Source organism: Fundulus heteroclitus, chromosome 16 (genome assembly GCF_011125445.2).
Source record: "Fundulus heteroclitus isolate FHET01 chromosome 16, MU-UCD_Fhet_4.1, whole genome shotgun sequence".
NCBI classification, from domain to species: domain Eukaryota; kingdom Metazoa; phylum Chordata; class Actinopteri; order Cyprinodontiformes; family Fundulidae; genus Fundulus; species Fundulus heteroclitus.
The window spans coordinates 16,578,549-16,594,713 of record NC_046376.1 but is presented as its reverse complement, the minus strand read 5'-3'; the positions used below and the strand labels follow the sequence as shown (position 1 = coordinate 16,594,713).

The 16,165-nt window shown below is 43.6% G+C and overlaps 1 protein-coding gene across 1 annotated transcript in view; it reads right to left on the bottom strand.

Moving 5' to 3' along the window:
- Positions 1-16,165, bottom strand: part of notch3 (notch receptor 3) — a 27,759-nt gene extending 11,594 nt beyond the window's left edge. The window contains exons 1-10 of the mRNA XM_012878575.3: positions 15,889-16,165; positions 14,876-14,948; positions 5,195-5,337; positions 4,781-5,116; positions 4,054-4,176; positions 3,735-3,968; positions 3,487-3,642; positions 3,196-3,381; positions 1,937-2,050; positions 110-223 (exon numbers count right to left, since the gene is read on the bottom strand). Of these exons, the coding sequence (XP_012734029.2) occupies positions 110-223; positions 1,937-2,050; positions 3,196-3,381; positions 3,487-3,642; positions 3,735-3,968; positions 4,054-4,176; positions 4,781-5,116; positions 5,195-5,337; positions 14,876-14,948; positions 15,889-15,949 (1,540 nt within the window). The 5' untranslated portion in view covers positions 15,950-16,165. The remainder of the gene's footprint in view (positions 1-109; positions 224-1,936; positions 2,051-3,195; positions 3,382-3,486; positions 3,643-3,734; positions 3,969-4,053; positions 4,177-4,780; positions 5,117-5,194; positions 5,338-14,875; positions 14,949-15,888) is intronic.

The window sequence follows — 16,165 nt, the reverse complement described above, 5'->3', positions numbered from 1 at the left end:
CACACCAAATAACTGGTTAAGGATCATCTGCTCATCTGTCTGAGGAGATACTGGGTTGAGGAATGCTAACGCCTATCCACTGACCACAAGTAGGTATAAAATCCCTTACCTTCGGCGCAGCGGCACTCGAACCCATTGGGCCGGTCGTAGCATTTTGCTCCATTCTGGCAGGGAGTGCTAGCACACTCATCTATGTCAATTTGACACATGGTGCCAGTAAACCCTGGGACATACAAACAAAAAGGTGAAGGGTCAGACAGACGGTCCAGTGAAAGGGTCCATGCCTAGGTCAGAGGGCAGTTGGTAGAAGCCTGTAGCACGGTTGATCATGTCTGTCAAAGGTAGGTTTAAATGCTCTTCTTTACTGGTTAAGGACTCGTGATCTTGACATTGCAGCCACCACACATCTGACCATCACAAAGGACCGATAAGGTTTTAAAAGAATTTCCCACAATTAGGATAGTTCTAAAAAAAAAAAATATATATATATATATATATATATATATATATATATATATATATATATATATATATATATATATATATATACATAAGTCATTCACATCAACGTTGCTGCCATCTTGTAATAACATTTCAATTAAAGGTATGGTGGACAATCTTTTTCAGCTTTAAGTTCTGGGGGTTGGGGGGGGGGGGATTATCTTATCTGTTGGTTGTCCCCCATGCCAATCATTGTGATGTGCTCACGTAACGCCAGTGTGCGTGCACGCTCCTTGCTAGTTTCCACTTGCTGGCTGCGCATGTGCACTTGTAATGTTTATGCATCCAAAGAGCTTCGGTTTCAGCCGTTCATTGTAGCTCCGCTGCTTTCACCGTATACTTTGAAAATGGCTGAGGGTCTTAAGAAGCGAACCGTCTTCCAAGTTTATGAAAAGAAGAGGAAGGCCTCAGAAGAATGAAATAAGACCAGAGAGTATTTGGGAGATTCTTTCACGCGAGACGAGCAGAAGAGCAGTTAGGATGGTCTTGCGCATGTGCGGTTATTCAAAAAGGGGCCTGAGCGTTTCTTACCTACACTTCTGGAAACATCGTCCACTCTACCTTTAAATTATTGTGCATAAAATTTAGAATAATAAAGCATAATGATACAAAATGTTGGGAGTTTCAGAGTTCAGACAACTGAAAAAGCTTAAAATCTTTGAGCACAGAGCCCATTGAAAAGGGAACTGGAGCATTAGTAACACACTGTTCAGTTGATTAACAGTGTCAAAATGGTTTCTGTGTTTTGGTGCTTGGGCTACTAAAGGGGTGTTTAGAGGAGACGGTGGGATTGTTTGGTGTTTTTTCTTTTTGGGACCCCCACACCTCCTCCTCTACTCCTTGCTTTAGCTCCACCATCTCAATAGCTAGATAGGGGGTGAAGGGGGTGGGGGTGGGGGGGACGTCTGTCCCAGATGTAAATTGCGGACCTGGAAAAGAATCTCATTAGCAGGACTGCTGTCCCCCCCCCCTCAGCACTGCTTCCAGGGCAGGATGAGGGAGAGCTGTCCCTTCCACATTCCTCAGAGGAGGGAAGCAGGGGTCACAATAGTGCCTTTGTTTAGGCAGGAGGATCGGCAGTCTTTAGGGCCAGCCTTTTTATATGAGTGGTGGCTGTGTACACCAGCAGGCAGAGGTAGTGTGTCGTCCATTGCGACACCTAAATTGTTTTTTTTTTTATTATTTAATCAGAATTAGAATGGTTCCGTCTTGTATTTTCAAAAAAAGTAAAAAACAAGGCAACTGGACTTGAGAAAGCTTCCGGGAGAGGAAGCGAAACGTCTTCAACTACGGAAAACAAGTCCAGTTGCTTTGTTTTTTACTTTTTTTGGAATGACCATGACCTGGATGACTGAGAATCTTCACCAGCATATTCCGTCTTGTCTGTGAACCAAAGAGAGGAAACTCATATCGGAGTTTAACCAGTGAAGCCCACCTGGCTGGCAGGTGCATGTGAAGCCGTTGACCATGTCCCGACAGGTGCCATCATTCACACACGGGTTGCTCTCACAGTCGTCGATGTCAATCTCACAGAAAGTCCCCATGTAGCCTGGAAGAAAGATGTTCAAACTGGATTACACACTTTTCCCACTGCTGCTGCCAATTGAGCACTGTTGTAAAATGAAGTCAGTTTGAGAACGTGTGGACTGCATCCTGATTTGAGCCTGGAGGAAGAAACTAGGGGGAACCTTTTCGCAACATTTTATACAAGTCTCTAATTTGTAAAAATCCCAAGACCATGTCCAATGGTGCCACTTCACGGCCTTAGAATCGCCACACTCTGCCGTCCACAAAAATGTCCCCTCCCTGGGTCAGTGTCCCTTTCACCAGATACATGTTATACATTCTACGTCAGCTAGCTATGGAGGGCTACTCCTTTGAGATGAAACAGAAAGTGAATGGGAGTGTTGCCCCTGTGGAGAGGCTAGCGTGGAATCAGAAATAATCAGAAGCTCCACATGAGCTTTGCCAGGCCGACGATGAGAACGATGATGAGGAAGGTCCTGTCTCTGGAAATGAAGGTGGGGGTGGGGGGGTGGGCTCTGGGAAAAAGCCTCTTTCCCTCACCGTGTCTATGAGGGGTGCAAAGTGGAGCACAGAGGGGCCCTATTGTTCCAGTCCATTCCCACCACTCTACCTCTCATTAGTATTCACAGCACACTCCTCCCCCTAACTGTTTGCCCTCTCTCACATCCAGTCCTATAGACCAAACTCCCAGCTCTAATTTGTATAGCACCAGAGACCCCAGGACATACATGTAGGACTGTGTGCGTTATTTTGTGTTTTTGGGGTCCAAATTAAAACTTCACACAAACTAAATTCCCATAGGGAGTACAGTGTGGTACAGAGAGCAGAGCAGCAACTGAACCCCTAATGTCAGAAGAACTGTGTTATATAACAGCCTGCAGCTGAAGTCTGCAGAGCAGAACTAAAGATAATGTATAAGGTCAAGTTTAAAGACATCGTTCCACTATACTGACATAACGCTAACCTTATGGTTCACTAATCGTCAATCAAAAATATTTTTTAGTCTGATCTCTAAGAGGGTTTATGTTTATCTAGAAAAACATATTTTTTTAGAGTTAGGTTTTAAAAGTTAGCAAAACATACTGCTGTCAGTAAATAATTGTTCCCATACCACAAATATGTCATTTAACCGTCTTAATGAAGGGAAAGGTTACTATGTCTAAATACCTGGCATGCATATGCAAGTGAACTCTCCAATGCGGTCCAAGCAGGTGGCATCATTCTGACAGGGCATGGAAAGGCATTCATTGATGTCGATTTCACAACGTGGGCCAGCATATCCCCGACCGCACTGACACTGGAAGGAGCCCTCTGTGTTTACACATTTTCCAAAATGCTCACACGGGTTTGCGCCTGTCATCAGAAGGCAAAGGATGGGTGACTTTAACAGATTTGCTGTGATCACGGGTAGAAATCTTAAAACAAAAAAAACAAAAAAACACTTAGCAGCAGCCTTACCGATGGAACATTCGTCCATGTCCTGGTTGCAGGCACCACCCACGAAACCAGCGGGACAGGTGCAAATGGCACGGCCATTAAGGGGGTTGGTGTCGCACACTGCGCCCTCATTGCAAGGGTTACTCACACATGCGTCATCCAGATGACAAAGCAGACCTGTGCAAACGGCAAACAAGGACAACATATTGACATATCCAGCTCACACTATTGCAACAGACACAGGCACAACATTCAGCCAAACGCCATACCTGTTTTCCCAACTGGACACTCGCAGAAAAAGGATGCTACACGGTCATGGCACGTGGCGCCGTTGAAGCAAACAGCTATAGCACAGTCATCGATGTTCTCGCTGCAGTCATCCCCAGTCCAACCATTGACGCAGACGCAGGTATGACCACCAATAGTGTTGAAACAAGTGCCTCCATTATGGCATGCGTTGGGTTGCATGAGGCACTCGTTGACATCCTCGGCACAGTATTGTCCTGCGGTGGTAAAAGTGACACATCAGTTGAAATACGCTCATTGTGTTATAAATAATACATTTAAAAGTATTTGCCCTGGGTGTACCTGTCCATTCTGGTGGACACTGGCAGTTGTAGGTATTGACTCCATCAACGCATATTCCCCCATTCATGCACTTGTGACCAGGACAGTCGTCCACATTGTTCTCACAGTTGTGTCCCTCGAACCCTAAAACAGATTCACAGAAAACCAAATTAGGATGAACAGACACAGCCGGACAGTCCGGCTGAGAGGTTATCAAAGGACATGTGCTAAAGGTACTAAGCAATTTTACTCCTGAGCACAAGTTACATTTCCCACACACGAGAAGGTAAGGGGCGATGTGGGTAATAAAAGAGTTCAGAAGGTGAGTGAATGTATACACCCAAATTTGACTTTTCCCATACAATGCCAGCTACAGGAGTAATTCCTGGCTGCTTCAGAGGTCTGCCCTCCTGTTGATGTTTGCTTGTTTTATAATCTCTCACAGTTTCAATGACTTCCTCTCTGGCAGGAGACATTTCCTGTCAGGTCCCCAGTGGGAAACCAGAGGGCTCATAAAGTAAATTCCTTCTGTTGTGAGAAGACTTCAGTGGAGAGGAGAGCAGACATGCTGCCTTTTTCGACTCGCCCACTGCCCCAACTACCACCAGAAGCCATTATTACCATGCCACAGCTTTAACTAGCTACATTACAGAACAGAGAGAATATTTTCATCCAGCCCCCTGCAAAGAACCCGGAAAAACAATGAGAAACAGACATAGCCTGAGTGTGTTTGTGCAACAGACAGTACCTGGTAGACAAGCACATTCATAGGAATGGTCGCTGGTCTGGCGACAGGTGCCTCCATTGAGGCACTGTGATGGGGCACAGGGTAGGGTGGACACCTCACACGTACGACCACTGTACCCCGGGGGACACTGGCAGCGGAAGGACCCAAGCGTGTTAATGCAGTTGCCACCATTGAGGCAAACGCCAGGTTTGCGACACTCGTCAATGTCACTGCGGCAGTTCTTCCCCTGGTAGCCCGGTGGGCAGGAACAGTTGTAATGGTTGTTCCAGTTGACGCAGCGGGCTCCGTTAGCACAGGGACTTGTGGCACAAGCATCGATGAGGGAGCAGTCTTGACCTGAGGGCCATGGGAGTGCATTCGGTTAAAAACTGCAGATTTCTTAAACCAGATTGTTCCGTGAAAGAAACCTCTTACCTCTGAAACCTCTTTGGCACACACATTTGTACTGTGGGATACCATTGACCACATCACTTTTACAAGCTGCCCCATTCTGGCACGGCGATCGATGGCAGGGATCCAGGTGCTGACAGTAAGGACCAATGAATCCGGGACGACATCTGTAAAATTAAATGGAAACAAATTCTGTCTTGATTTCCAACATGCTGATGACCTGGTAAGTCTGTGGAAAGGTTTGGTCCTTGCTTTGCACATTCAGCAATGACACGGAGCCCTGGAATGATTTTGTATTTTCTACATAAGGACACATCATGCCATACATTACTGTAGCAATGACCACATAGACCAAAATCAAACATTTAAAAAGAAAGGACACCATTACAATGGGTATGAGTAAGTTCATTAGGATAAGTCTGTTTCTTTAGGATGGAGACCTTAATTTGTTCCAGATAATTCAGGATTTTTCCACTGTGTCATTTTCCCCCCTGCATCATATTTTGTACATTTTCTCAACAGAAAGAAAGCACAAACACACTGAAACAGCAGCCTAGAAACCTAAGAAATGTCAACAAATCCTGTCACAAGGAAAAAAAATTGACAATAAAGTTACTGATGATGAAAGAATAAAAACAGCTGCAATGTCTGAGTGAAACAACATATCCAGCTCCAACTGACTGTATTCTCAAGCACTGTAGCTCAGACCGTCAATGCCAAAAACAGGAAGCACAATCATCATCACAATATCAGTCTGTGCAATTGCAAAGGACTGCTTGCAGTGCTATTGCAGTGCAATATTTGGTAGGATACCAAAAATGCATTCATGCTCTTCATATCAATAATTTTGGAGATTTATATACTTCTGTTGGCTAAGATACAGAAGCTCATGCAGAATGGTTAGCACATCGTATAACAGTAAAGAAAGAAAAGAATCACAAAATATTGGTTAATTGCAATCAATTCCTTTATCGCAATTTTTTAGCAGTACTATCACAATTACACGTCATCCTGATAGTGTGCAGCTGCACCCTATGTCAATTTAGAAATAAAAACCCATGGGACTTAATAAGGTCTGTGGCGTAGGTAACTCTATACGCAGCGTTAGAGCCGGCCAGGGACAGACCCTTGCTTCAAACAGGCTATTTGATGCCGGTAGCTGGGTAGTGGCAGCTGGGTTCTGGCCCCCCGTGGGTTCTTTTATTTGAAAGCAACTCTTTAGATCAACAATGTCGTTTTCACTGCTTCTACTTAAAAGCTAGGGCTGCACACAAATCAAGAAATATAAAACGTAAATGGATTAATATTGCTTAAAATAACGAGAGTCCCGATTACAATCAACCCGTTTTTTTTATGGCTTTTTTCCCCCCTTTCTTTAACATTACACAATTACCTACCACTCTGTGTGCTTCAGCATTTCAGCCACTAAAATACATCTACTGTTAATCTTAATCAAGGGCAGTTAGATGTAATGCATAAAACCTTAAATATAAACATTACATAAAAAGGGATTGTTATATTACGCTCTGATAGATGCAATGGCCATTGCATTTTGATAACTTGTGCCGCTCTATTACAAGCATTATCCTATAGGTTGATATGTAAAAAACTGAACTGCTATTGTCTCCCCTAAGCAGCAGTTACTCTGAAGAAGCTGAGCAGATCAAAATATACATATTTTATGAAACTGTCATTCTGTCATAGAAAAAAACCCTTATATCTTAGTTTAGTGGGGGTTTTTTTTGGCTTTACATTGTCAATAGTTAAACAGGAGAGCAACAGCGTTTAATACAAACTGTTGCAACATTCACACAGCTACACAAAATATGCAATGTGTGCATTGGAACTGATTTGATGCATTTTTAAAATGTCTTTAGGAATTAAAAACACTCCATGGTTGATCATTTGTTGGGTTGTTAATGTGACGCTACGCTCAAGTACTCGTGCTGAGAAAAAGTGTCTGCACAGACACTACAGCGCCTCTCCTGCAAATCCTCTCTGAACAGCAGCTTGGCTTTCCCCTCCACGACTCGCTCCTCTCACGCGCTGAGAGGTCAGATGTCAGAGGTCCTCTGTCTTATTGTGATGATAATGTCACTCAGGCCACAGAGTGTGGCGTGGCTCTGCCAGGCAGGAGAAATTGCCTTTTATAAGATGCAATTGGTAGTAAGAAAGACTTCTAGGAGAGGAGAGGGGTCTGGTCCAGAAGGAATGTCATGTCATATTTCCTGTAATCCCTGGTTCCTTGTTCTGAAAACATGGCGCTCACTCCTAGCGCGCGATTGCTGTCGCCCTAGCAACCGCACAGACGAACAAGTGAGGCTGATACCCAACCGATCTCCTCCTCCCCCACCCTTCGTCCCCATGGCTATTTGTCATGGCTTGGCTGGGTTTATTTAGAGGCAAATTAACTATGTCTGGAATCTGGAGTTTTACAAAAAGAAAAAAAAAAAAATGAAACACAAACGTGGCACAAAGAGAGCCTTGAACGTACCGCAGAGGAAAGTTGCTTAAAAAGCTGCAAGATACAACAAAGACTGAGGTCCTTCTGAATACTTTGTGTACCATAGATAGTTGGATGTGAATAAAATCAAACAGCTAGGAAGTTAATTTCAAATAACCCTAATGGATCTTTGAGCACAGAAAGACACTCAACAGTCCACCCTCAGAAGTACTCGGACACTGATAAAGTCAAAAATATCAGGTGAGTTGGAAAATATGCTCTGTCCTTTGGTGAGAATCGATTGCATTGGTATTTATTTGTGTCATGATTGCAAGAATGGGCGTGTGTAGCTCAAAAAGAATGAGTATAGTAACATCTGATGAATTATTTGTCCTCCCTTGCAAATGTAGTCAAAACACACATTCTTTTGTCTAGACCTGACTCAATGCCAACGTGCTACTCCCATAACACACAAATCCGAGTGCTATCAGAGCAGAGAATGTCGGGGACATGCAACTTCCCTCCCGTTTCTGTTCATGCCGCTATGAAAAAGCTGCTTATCAAGCCTTGCGGATTCCGTGGCCAATGAAAAAAGCAGCCCAGGATTTAAGCTTTTGACTAGTTATTTGTGGCAGATTCATGCAACAGGTGCAGGCCTGCTATTGTTCAGCACGCTCCTCAGTCATACTTTTGACTTGCCAACATCTGATGTTTGAGGAAGCGGATACAGCAGATGTGATGGAGGTCTCCGAGTGCAGCCTGGTGAAGGCCAGGATGGGTAATCTCTCCGTGTCAACACGTGTGATTGCTGCTGCCAGCTGCAATCCTGCCATCTGTCCACATCTGTCAGAGTACCTCTGGGTGTCTGGTATTTACATCTCTGGCCAAACTTTAGGCCAAAACAGCTCAGCGCTTTTGCCCATGGGACCGGAGCATTAATAACCAAAACACATAGCTGCAAACTCTAGAAATGTGTTCTTTCTTCACAGAAACATGCATTAGCCGTTCCACAGTTTCAACATTTTTAAGACTAGCGCGCACACACACACACACACACACACACAAAACAACAAGAAAAAAATTGCACTGCAACATAGTAAAACCATGCAACACTCAAAGACAAAGAGGGGAAACTTACAAGGCTCAGCCCCTGAGGAACGCTTAAAAGAATGGACCCTCGGAGAAAATTATGGAAGAAGAAAGACTTTTTAAAAATGGTGACACATTGGCATTCAAAATGTTTGTTTTTCACGTTTTCGCATTCAAACATAATTACCCTCCATCCAAAATGCTTTGATTTATGTGAGTGAGCTCTAGCACCTATACTTATGTAATGCAAAGCTAATTTTCCTGCTTTCTGGTTCACTTGCGCAGAGTAACCTGAGCTCATCCTCTTCCGCACAATAGTGGCTATTCTCCCAGAGGTCAGAAGGTGGCTCACCTGTGAACAAAGAGGCTGTAATCTCTTACATGCTTCACACACAGTCATGCTCCACAAGGCAACAAGTATAAAAAGGAGGAAGAGAGGAAACAAAACAGTGTTTGGACTGGGAGCAATGTTTCAAGTTGTCCACAGCATGAGTGGTACGGATGAATGTTTTGTAAATTCTCTTACAATTGCCAGAGAGAAATGGTAAAGCCCGTCTCATTTTCCCCAACACGGGCTTCTTTCCCACCGCTCTTTCCACGACCAAGTAGGAACCGGCTCCTCTCCTTTATAGGAGTCCATACTGACACCACACTGCCAACAAGAGCCCATGGTTGCCCCCTCCCTCCAGCGGTCTCTTCGGCTCGGCTCCTCTCAGCTTGGCTCTCCCTTCTTCAGCAAAGAGCCAGATTGGGGGTTGGGAATGTTTTGTGGCCCAAATAAAAGAGCTAAAGTAGTCAGAAACCTTTTGTACAAAAGTGTTGGGGCCGTGGCTGTGCAAGGGGGGTGCAGTGACCCAAACAGCTAGTCTTTAAAGGCCTCGGCCGTAGCCTGGCAACAGTAACCAATGGTAAGACAGGGCCCGAATGAGGAAAAAAAAGGGGGTGATGAGAGGCAGGGTTTCATAAGGACAGTTGGAACTGTTCAGAAGACTGTTTCACGTCCATATGCAGGTAGCTCTTTGCGGAACAGCTGGAACAATTTAGTCTTGTAATCATGTTCATGTAAACAATTTTCGTAGTAAAAAACCTGAAAACTATAGATGATGAACCTTCTCCCCTCTGATTGGTTCCCAGTAGACAAGTCAACATACATAAGAACTTGAATCCGAGCCCTAAGCAAGCGGCAGACAGTTTGAAGAGAAACTACAGACCTGTCTCTGAAAGAAAAGGGAAACGTCGTGTTGCTGTGTGCTGTGTAAAAGGTCCAGACACATGTTCACAATTTCATCACTCCACTTCACCGTCTTTAAAAATGCGTAGCCAATGTCAATTTGGAAGAGTCCACCAACGCATTTTTCAAATAGCAATGTGTTTGCCCATAACCACATAGCATGAATCCTAGAGTCGAGGTCCTTTAAAGCATTCGCGACCACAAAACCCCACCCAACCACCTAAACCGAAACAGATTTTTGCTAAGCTTTGAAACTTGAAGGACCCCATGCCAGCATAATAGCTTTATAAAATGATGCTAGTTCCCCTAAAAATATATATCAGTGCAGGTATATTAGACCTCTTGGTGATACTTTTTCAACCTAACTCAAAGAGGAATAAATAGGAGGTACAAGAACATCTGATAAGCCACACTCCACACTTAAATCTGTTGACAGACACTGCGCCACTGATTGACTGAAGCCAGCGCAGCCTCTCACATGCTTACAGTCTTGAAAGAAGGGAAGTTTGTTTATGGAGCACTGGTAAAGGTTCTTTATGATAAGCTAAGGAAACCAGCCAGAGAATGTTTACTATCTCAAGAGCTGTCACCCAAAGAAGTACTGGAGATGTGATAGACGTGTGTGTGTGTGTGTGTGTGTGTGTCACTCGTGAGGCAAAGGTTTTCTTGCGTTCAGTATTCAGCTCCAAAATATAGAAAAGAACCTCCAATTTTGAAAGTGTATACATTGGCTTAATGCTGCCTGGTAAAGTCAGGTTGTTTGAAGAATGTCTGCTTATTTGAACAGCGGATGCCCTTTCCTGAATCGTTTATAGAGTTGGACCCATCCCTAAAGGGAGGGGAAGACTGGAAAAATTGGGCTGGCAGAGCTCAGCAGTTCCAATCAGACCTGTTTGAATTTCTCTACAGAAGTCATTGTCTTTCAGAAAAAGGCAGAAGAAAAAAAAAAACAGTGGATCAGAGTTCAAAGGAAGGCTTATCCCTACATAACCAAGAAGATCAGACTGTTGACACCATAGGGAGGGAACATTACATAGTTTCCAACAGGATGTTCCGAAACCAATTCGTAGTTAAGCAACATATTAATTTTGTGAAAAGCAAAACATACACTCAACAGATCATGTATGTTTCATCCCCGTGCTTTCTGATGAGCTTAAACATCACAAAGGAATAGAAACAATGAGCAATCTAATCATAAGGTAAGAAAAGGCAGGGATGAAACAAACTGAGGCAAAAATTGGAAATATAAAGGCCTCGGTTCACTCAGTAAGCTGCTTAAGCTTCTCAGATAAGACAGGATGTGCGTAGCAGGGAGGTCAGAAGGCACCACTTCCTTGACAAGGCCTGGGAACCAGAGCTCCCCGTCTCCAAACACAACCCAGAGAGAAGTCATGTTAAGAGGCTGCGACAGAACTCATCTCCTGAAAGATGATGCCATTTGAATCAACTCAGTCTGCAATAAATCAGCTTTCTTGGGTAATGACAAGTCAATGGATCCATCTGCCTGCTGGGGCTCCACGAGTGGTGGGAACCCCACGTTGCTTTACAAAATTGCAGAGCAACTAATTGCAAATCAAACAAGTTACTCCAAAACATCTAATTTTCAAAGAGCCCAGGCTAACGGTATTGTCAAAGGCATTCCTGAAGGGGCAAACAGGGTGAAAGGAGGGGAGACAGAGACAATAACCTGAAAGCACCAGAGGGAGAGGAGGAATCTTCCTCACTAAGCATTCCTTTCTAATCCACCATAAAGATGGCAAAGAAAACACTAGCCCTGAGGTGCCGTGAGCTAAGCTAACAATATAATCTAGTCTCTTTGCTATGGTCTTTCTCTAAATACATGCCATGGCATGTATGTATGTATGCATATATAGTTGTACTGATTCATGAAAAATGCATTTTAACCCTAATTGGTAATGGGGGGTGGGGATCATGCAGTTGTCTTTCGTTTTTGAATTTCTACCCTTCTTAGCAAAGTTAAAATCGTCCTTAAAAAAGGTGCAAAGTTTTCTTCCGTGCCACTTAGTTATTTTCCAAAAGTTAAACAGAATTAGCAACCACTCTCAGATGTTTTAACAGAGTAACGGCACTCAAAACCGTCTAGCCAGTCTGTTCCTTATCAAAAGCAAATGTCATATTATATTGTGCTTTAAGGGGCCCCGGGGGCTGCTATGGGGTCATGACCAGACACCCACTATTTATTTGCCGCCTCTGCTACCGAGGCAAGGGGTAAAGAATTCCTACAAAAAAAGAGAACCACTGTATCTGTGGGTCTCGGAGACCAGAGCTGGTCTACATTCATTTCCAGTCACTTTTGTAGGATGTCGGAGGAAGGAGTCTGTGATCGGATTCTACGCTGAAAGCCAGAAAATGAGAAGTGCCGTATGAGTTGGGAGTTAAAGAAAAGGGGAGCTGGTAGCTGCTGCACTGTGAGAGAGGCAACATGTGCTACAGAGTCTGTGGGCTACCAGCTTCATTCCTCCACAAGCTTGTCTCTCACAGTATGGGGGCGACTGACTGCTCAATGGCAGCACCTGGCCCTGTGCTTTCTCTTTGTCAAGATCTGACTTCACTGGATTACCATCACAACATCCACCAGCTGTCCTATACGCAGCCCCTCCCGCCCACTACCTCCTCCATCCCACTCGGCCTCCCCCCTAGCCCATTCCCTACCCCCCCAGTTCAATCCCTCCAGCTGGATCCTCTCTGAATGACACCCTCTCGATCTGCCTAATTATTACTCCTCCGGCAATGCCACAGTGGCCCTCTTCACACAGCATTCTCGGCGGAGTTGAGGGCCAATGGCTCTTCAGCTGGACTTCCTGACTGCTCACCTTGAAGGCCACACTACCCATGACGCCACCAGCCATTCACTGTCAAGTTCAACAATCTAAGACATCGAAGGGTCAAAGAACGAGAACACTACTGAGGGGAGATGGAGGGGCGCATGGGACGGGGGGGAAGAAAGTGAGTCATGGACAGTAGATCAGGCTAATTGATATTTTAGTGTCGAATGTTGACCAAGGAATTTTACCTAAACTTTATGCCAGCTTAAAGCACAATCTAAGAGGATTAGTTTTGGGGTCACAGTTTCTTTGCAAAATTGGCTTAGGGTAGCAACTCCAAACTATTACCAGTCGGTCTAAAACCTGCAGACCGCTCTGTCGTTTCAAAAAAGCAAAATGGGTCAGTTCATCGTTCGCACATTGGAATGGGACTGCAACATCGTGGTACTTTCACCGACACAACAGCAAGTTGGAAAGAAAAGAAAAACAAATGTCTTCATCAATATATCTGTCTACAACCTTTTGTAAATACTAAGACCATGATTACAGAGAGCCAGGTCAGAAGACTGAACCTTTCAAACAAAAGAAATTATCCATGATATTCATTTTAGCAGCTAAACAGAGGATGTATCTGGGACAGCAACAATGGCACCTGCCATACCCACATATCTATGACTAGTAAAGCCATTTCCTGTAATAGAGATTAAATACCTTCAAAACAAGAGACAATCGCTACCAAACAAGGTTTGAGGCTTTGAAATGCACTTGTCCCTTCTGGCTTATTTTCAACTGTCCCTCTGTGGTTTGTAAGTAGCTAAGAATTAATCCTGCATCTGCTTTGTGTTTTCATTTCATATTGCTCTCATTTTTGCTGTGACCTTTTTCTTCTTCCTCCCTTCACCCCGTGGTGCGGTGCCAGGTTACAGCCAGGTATCTGGGGGAAGAAAGGATCTTTTCTGCTGTTCTGGATCTCCCGTTTCTGTAGGCTCCCATGGGAAGGGGTGGGGTGCCTCCAGCGCTCATAGGACTGGTCTGACCGCTCTCAAGTGTCCATGCTCTGCTCCACCGCTCTGCACAGCTATGGGGCTCTGCTACAGTCCGACATTTGATGTCCAGTTCCCTTAGAAATGCTTTGCCTTTTAAATTCTGTATTGTCTTCAGCAAAGAGCAAATCACTATAAGCGATTTATACAGCCTTTATTGCTATAAGATATGTACACGAGCAACAGCAAAAACAGAAATCTGTCTGGATAGAATTATACATTTACAAAATTACACTAAATCATCTTGATTGTGGGTAATGATTGATAAAATGTGGGCAGTGGCCGCTTGCTCACATGCAGCCTGGTTACACATTGGCCAGAATGCAATGACTACCTAGGCAGGATAAAGAGTTTCCAGAAATATGGACCGCATGAACATGCATGCCTGCAACAGGTGCATTCCTGGTTTTGGAAAATACTAATTAAAAAAAAAATACATTCACTGTTTTGAACCAGCAGGAAGCCCGGGGATTCTTTTCTGCCACTGTATCTCCTTCATCTGAAACACTCACTGCTTCCTAAACTAAGGAGGGGGGAAAAAAGACGGGCCAATGACCCCCAGGCAAAACACTGTAGGCTATTTAACTTGACTATTGTAAGGGGCTCCCACACACCCCCACCCTCACCAACTGAAAAAACAAAAGCCTTATCATTGTCAGAAGATCCAAGAGCTCAACAGAGCATGGAGCGGGAAACCGAGACAATTCCCCAGAAAGTTCAAAAACCTTTCAAACAAACTCATTATAATACCACAGAATAAAAAAAAAAATAGAACCTCTTCTAGGAAAAACGCGTAAGAAAGAGAAGAACGTGTGATTTATTTTTCACTAAGCCCTTTAACAGGTGCAAAAGATGATCCACGGTGGACAAAGATTTTTTTTTAAGGGTTAGTGATGCCCATTAGTGAAGGCCTAATCAATTATTTGGAGCTTGAAGCCAGACAACTGGGTAAGACAAGATTTTAAGACAAAAAAAAAATAGAAAAAGAAAAGCACTTTTCTGCCTTTTCCAAGAACTGTCTGACAGAAATCGACTCCACTCTCGCACAGAAAACCAACCCATCTGAAATCTTTTAGCATCTGGATGTTCATGTCTGTGTCATGTTGTACTTACATGCATCGAGAGGGGGAATCTATGCATGTCCCTCCATTTTCACAGGGCTTGTTTTTATCCACACAGCGGAACCCTGTGGAATTTCAGGAAATTTGTTAGAGAAACCACAAAGCTGATAAACCATCATGCCATCCAGCTCAACTTTTTTTCTTTTTTTTTTAGAGATCTCGTTCCTAACTTAAGATTGCACAGGCATCTAACTTAAGATCTGAATAATGAAACGAACAGAAATAACTGGATTTCTTCATCAAAGTTGAAAATAAAAAGGGGAGGGGGGGGACGATGGAGCGAAAGACTCAGAGGACTCAGTTAAACTCACATGGAGTGATTTCAGATAGGGGACACTCCCGCATGTTTGCTGTGTACTTTGTCCAAAGCAGATAAACTTTTCAGTTTCCTTGACAGCGGCAAAAACTCACGCTTAAAATTCCAGTTCATGAAAGGGCTTTCTTTAGACATATAATCATTCATATTTAACAGGCATTACCCAGACCTATAAAATCTATTTAAATGGTCTTTTAAACCCACCTCCTCTACAATTAGGGCTTAGAGGCACAGCATGTATAACAGGCTAATGCACTGATTTACTACAGAATAAAAGTACTTTAATTTTAAGGCTTGGATCTACTTTATTTCCAGTAAGTGAAATTTCTTTGCAATTATAAAAAAAAAAAAAAAAAAAAGAAAGAAAGAAAAGATTTTGGCATGTGGATCCTATTGTGTTAACGAGCATCCGCTGGGGGGTCTTGATTATTCCAAGAAGTAAAGGAAATGTTAGCCGCACATGTAAATTATTTTTTAATAAAACAAACTAGTAAAGTAAATGAAATATATAAAAGTGGAGAAAAAACTAATACCGTCTTGTTATACATGAGCTGGGGCAAGAACAGGGCAATTAGAATCGGGGGACACCGGACAATGGCTCCGCCGTGCTGACATGCCCGGGCTACCTGCGCCTTTAAACACACACACTCGCACACCGTGGTTCTGCTGTTAAAGAGTTTTTGACTCACCTTCACCAATATGCATGCACAACAAAAGCGACAGAATAATCCATTGCATATTCCCTTCCATTTCTGTGGAAAAGTTTCCAACGTGTCGCAGAGCGCTTTTATTAGAAATACATCCTCTGTTTAATTTATACGGAAAAAAGTAAGCCTCCAAAAGTTCGTTTTCGCTAAGTCAACCGGGAAGCGAAGCGTTAAGTCCCAATCCCGTAATATCCTCCGCAGCACGGCCACGGGTGCTGTGATTCTCCTCTCCCCTCCTGAAACTTTTGAAAAAGTTTTC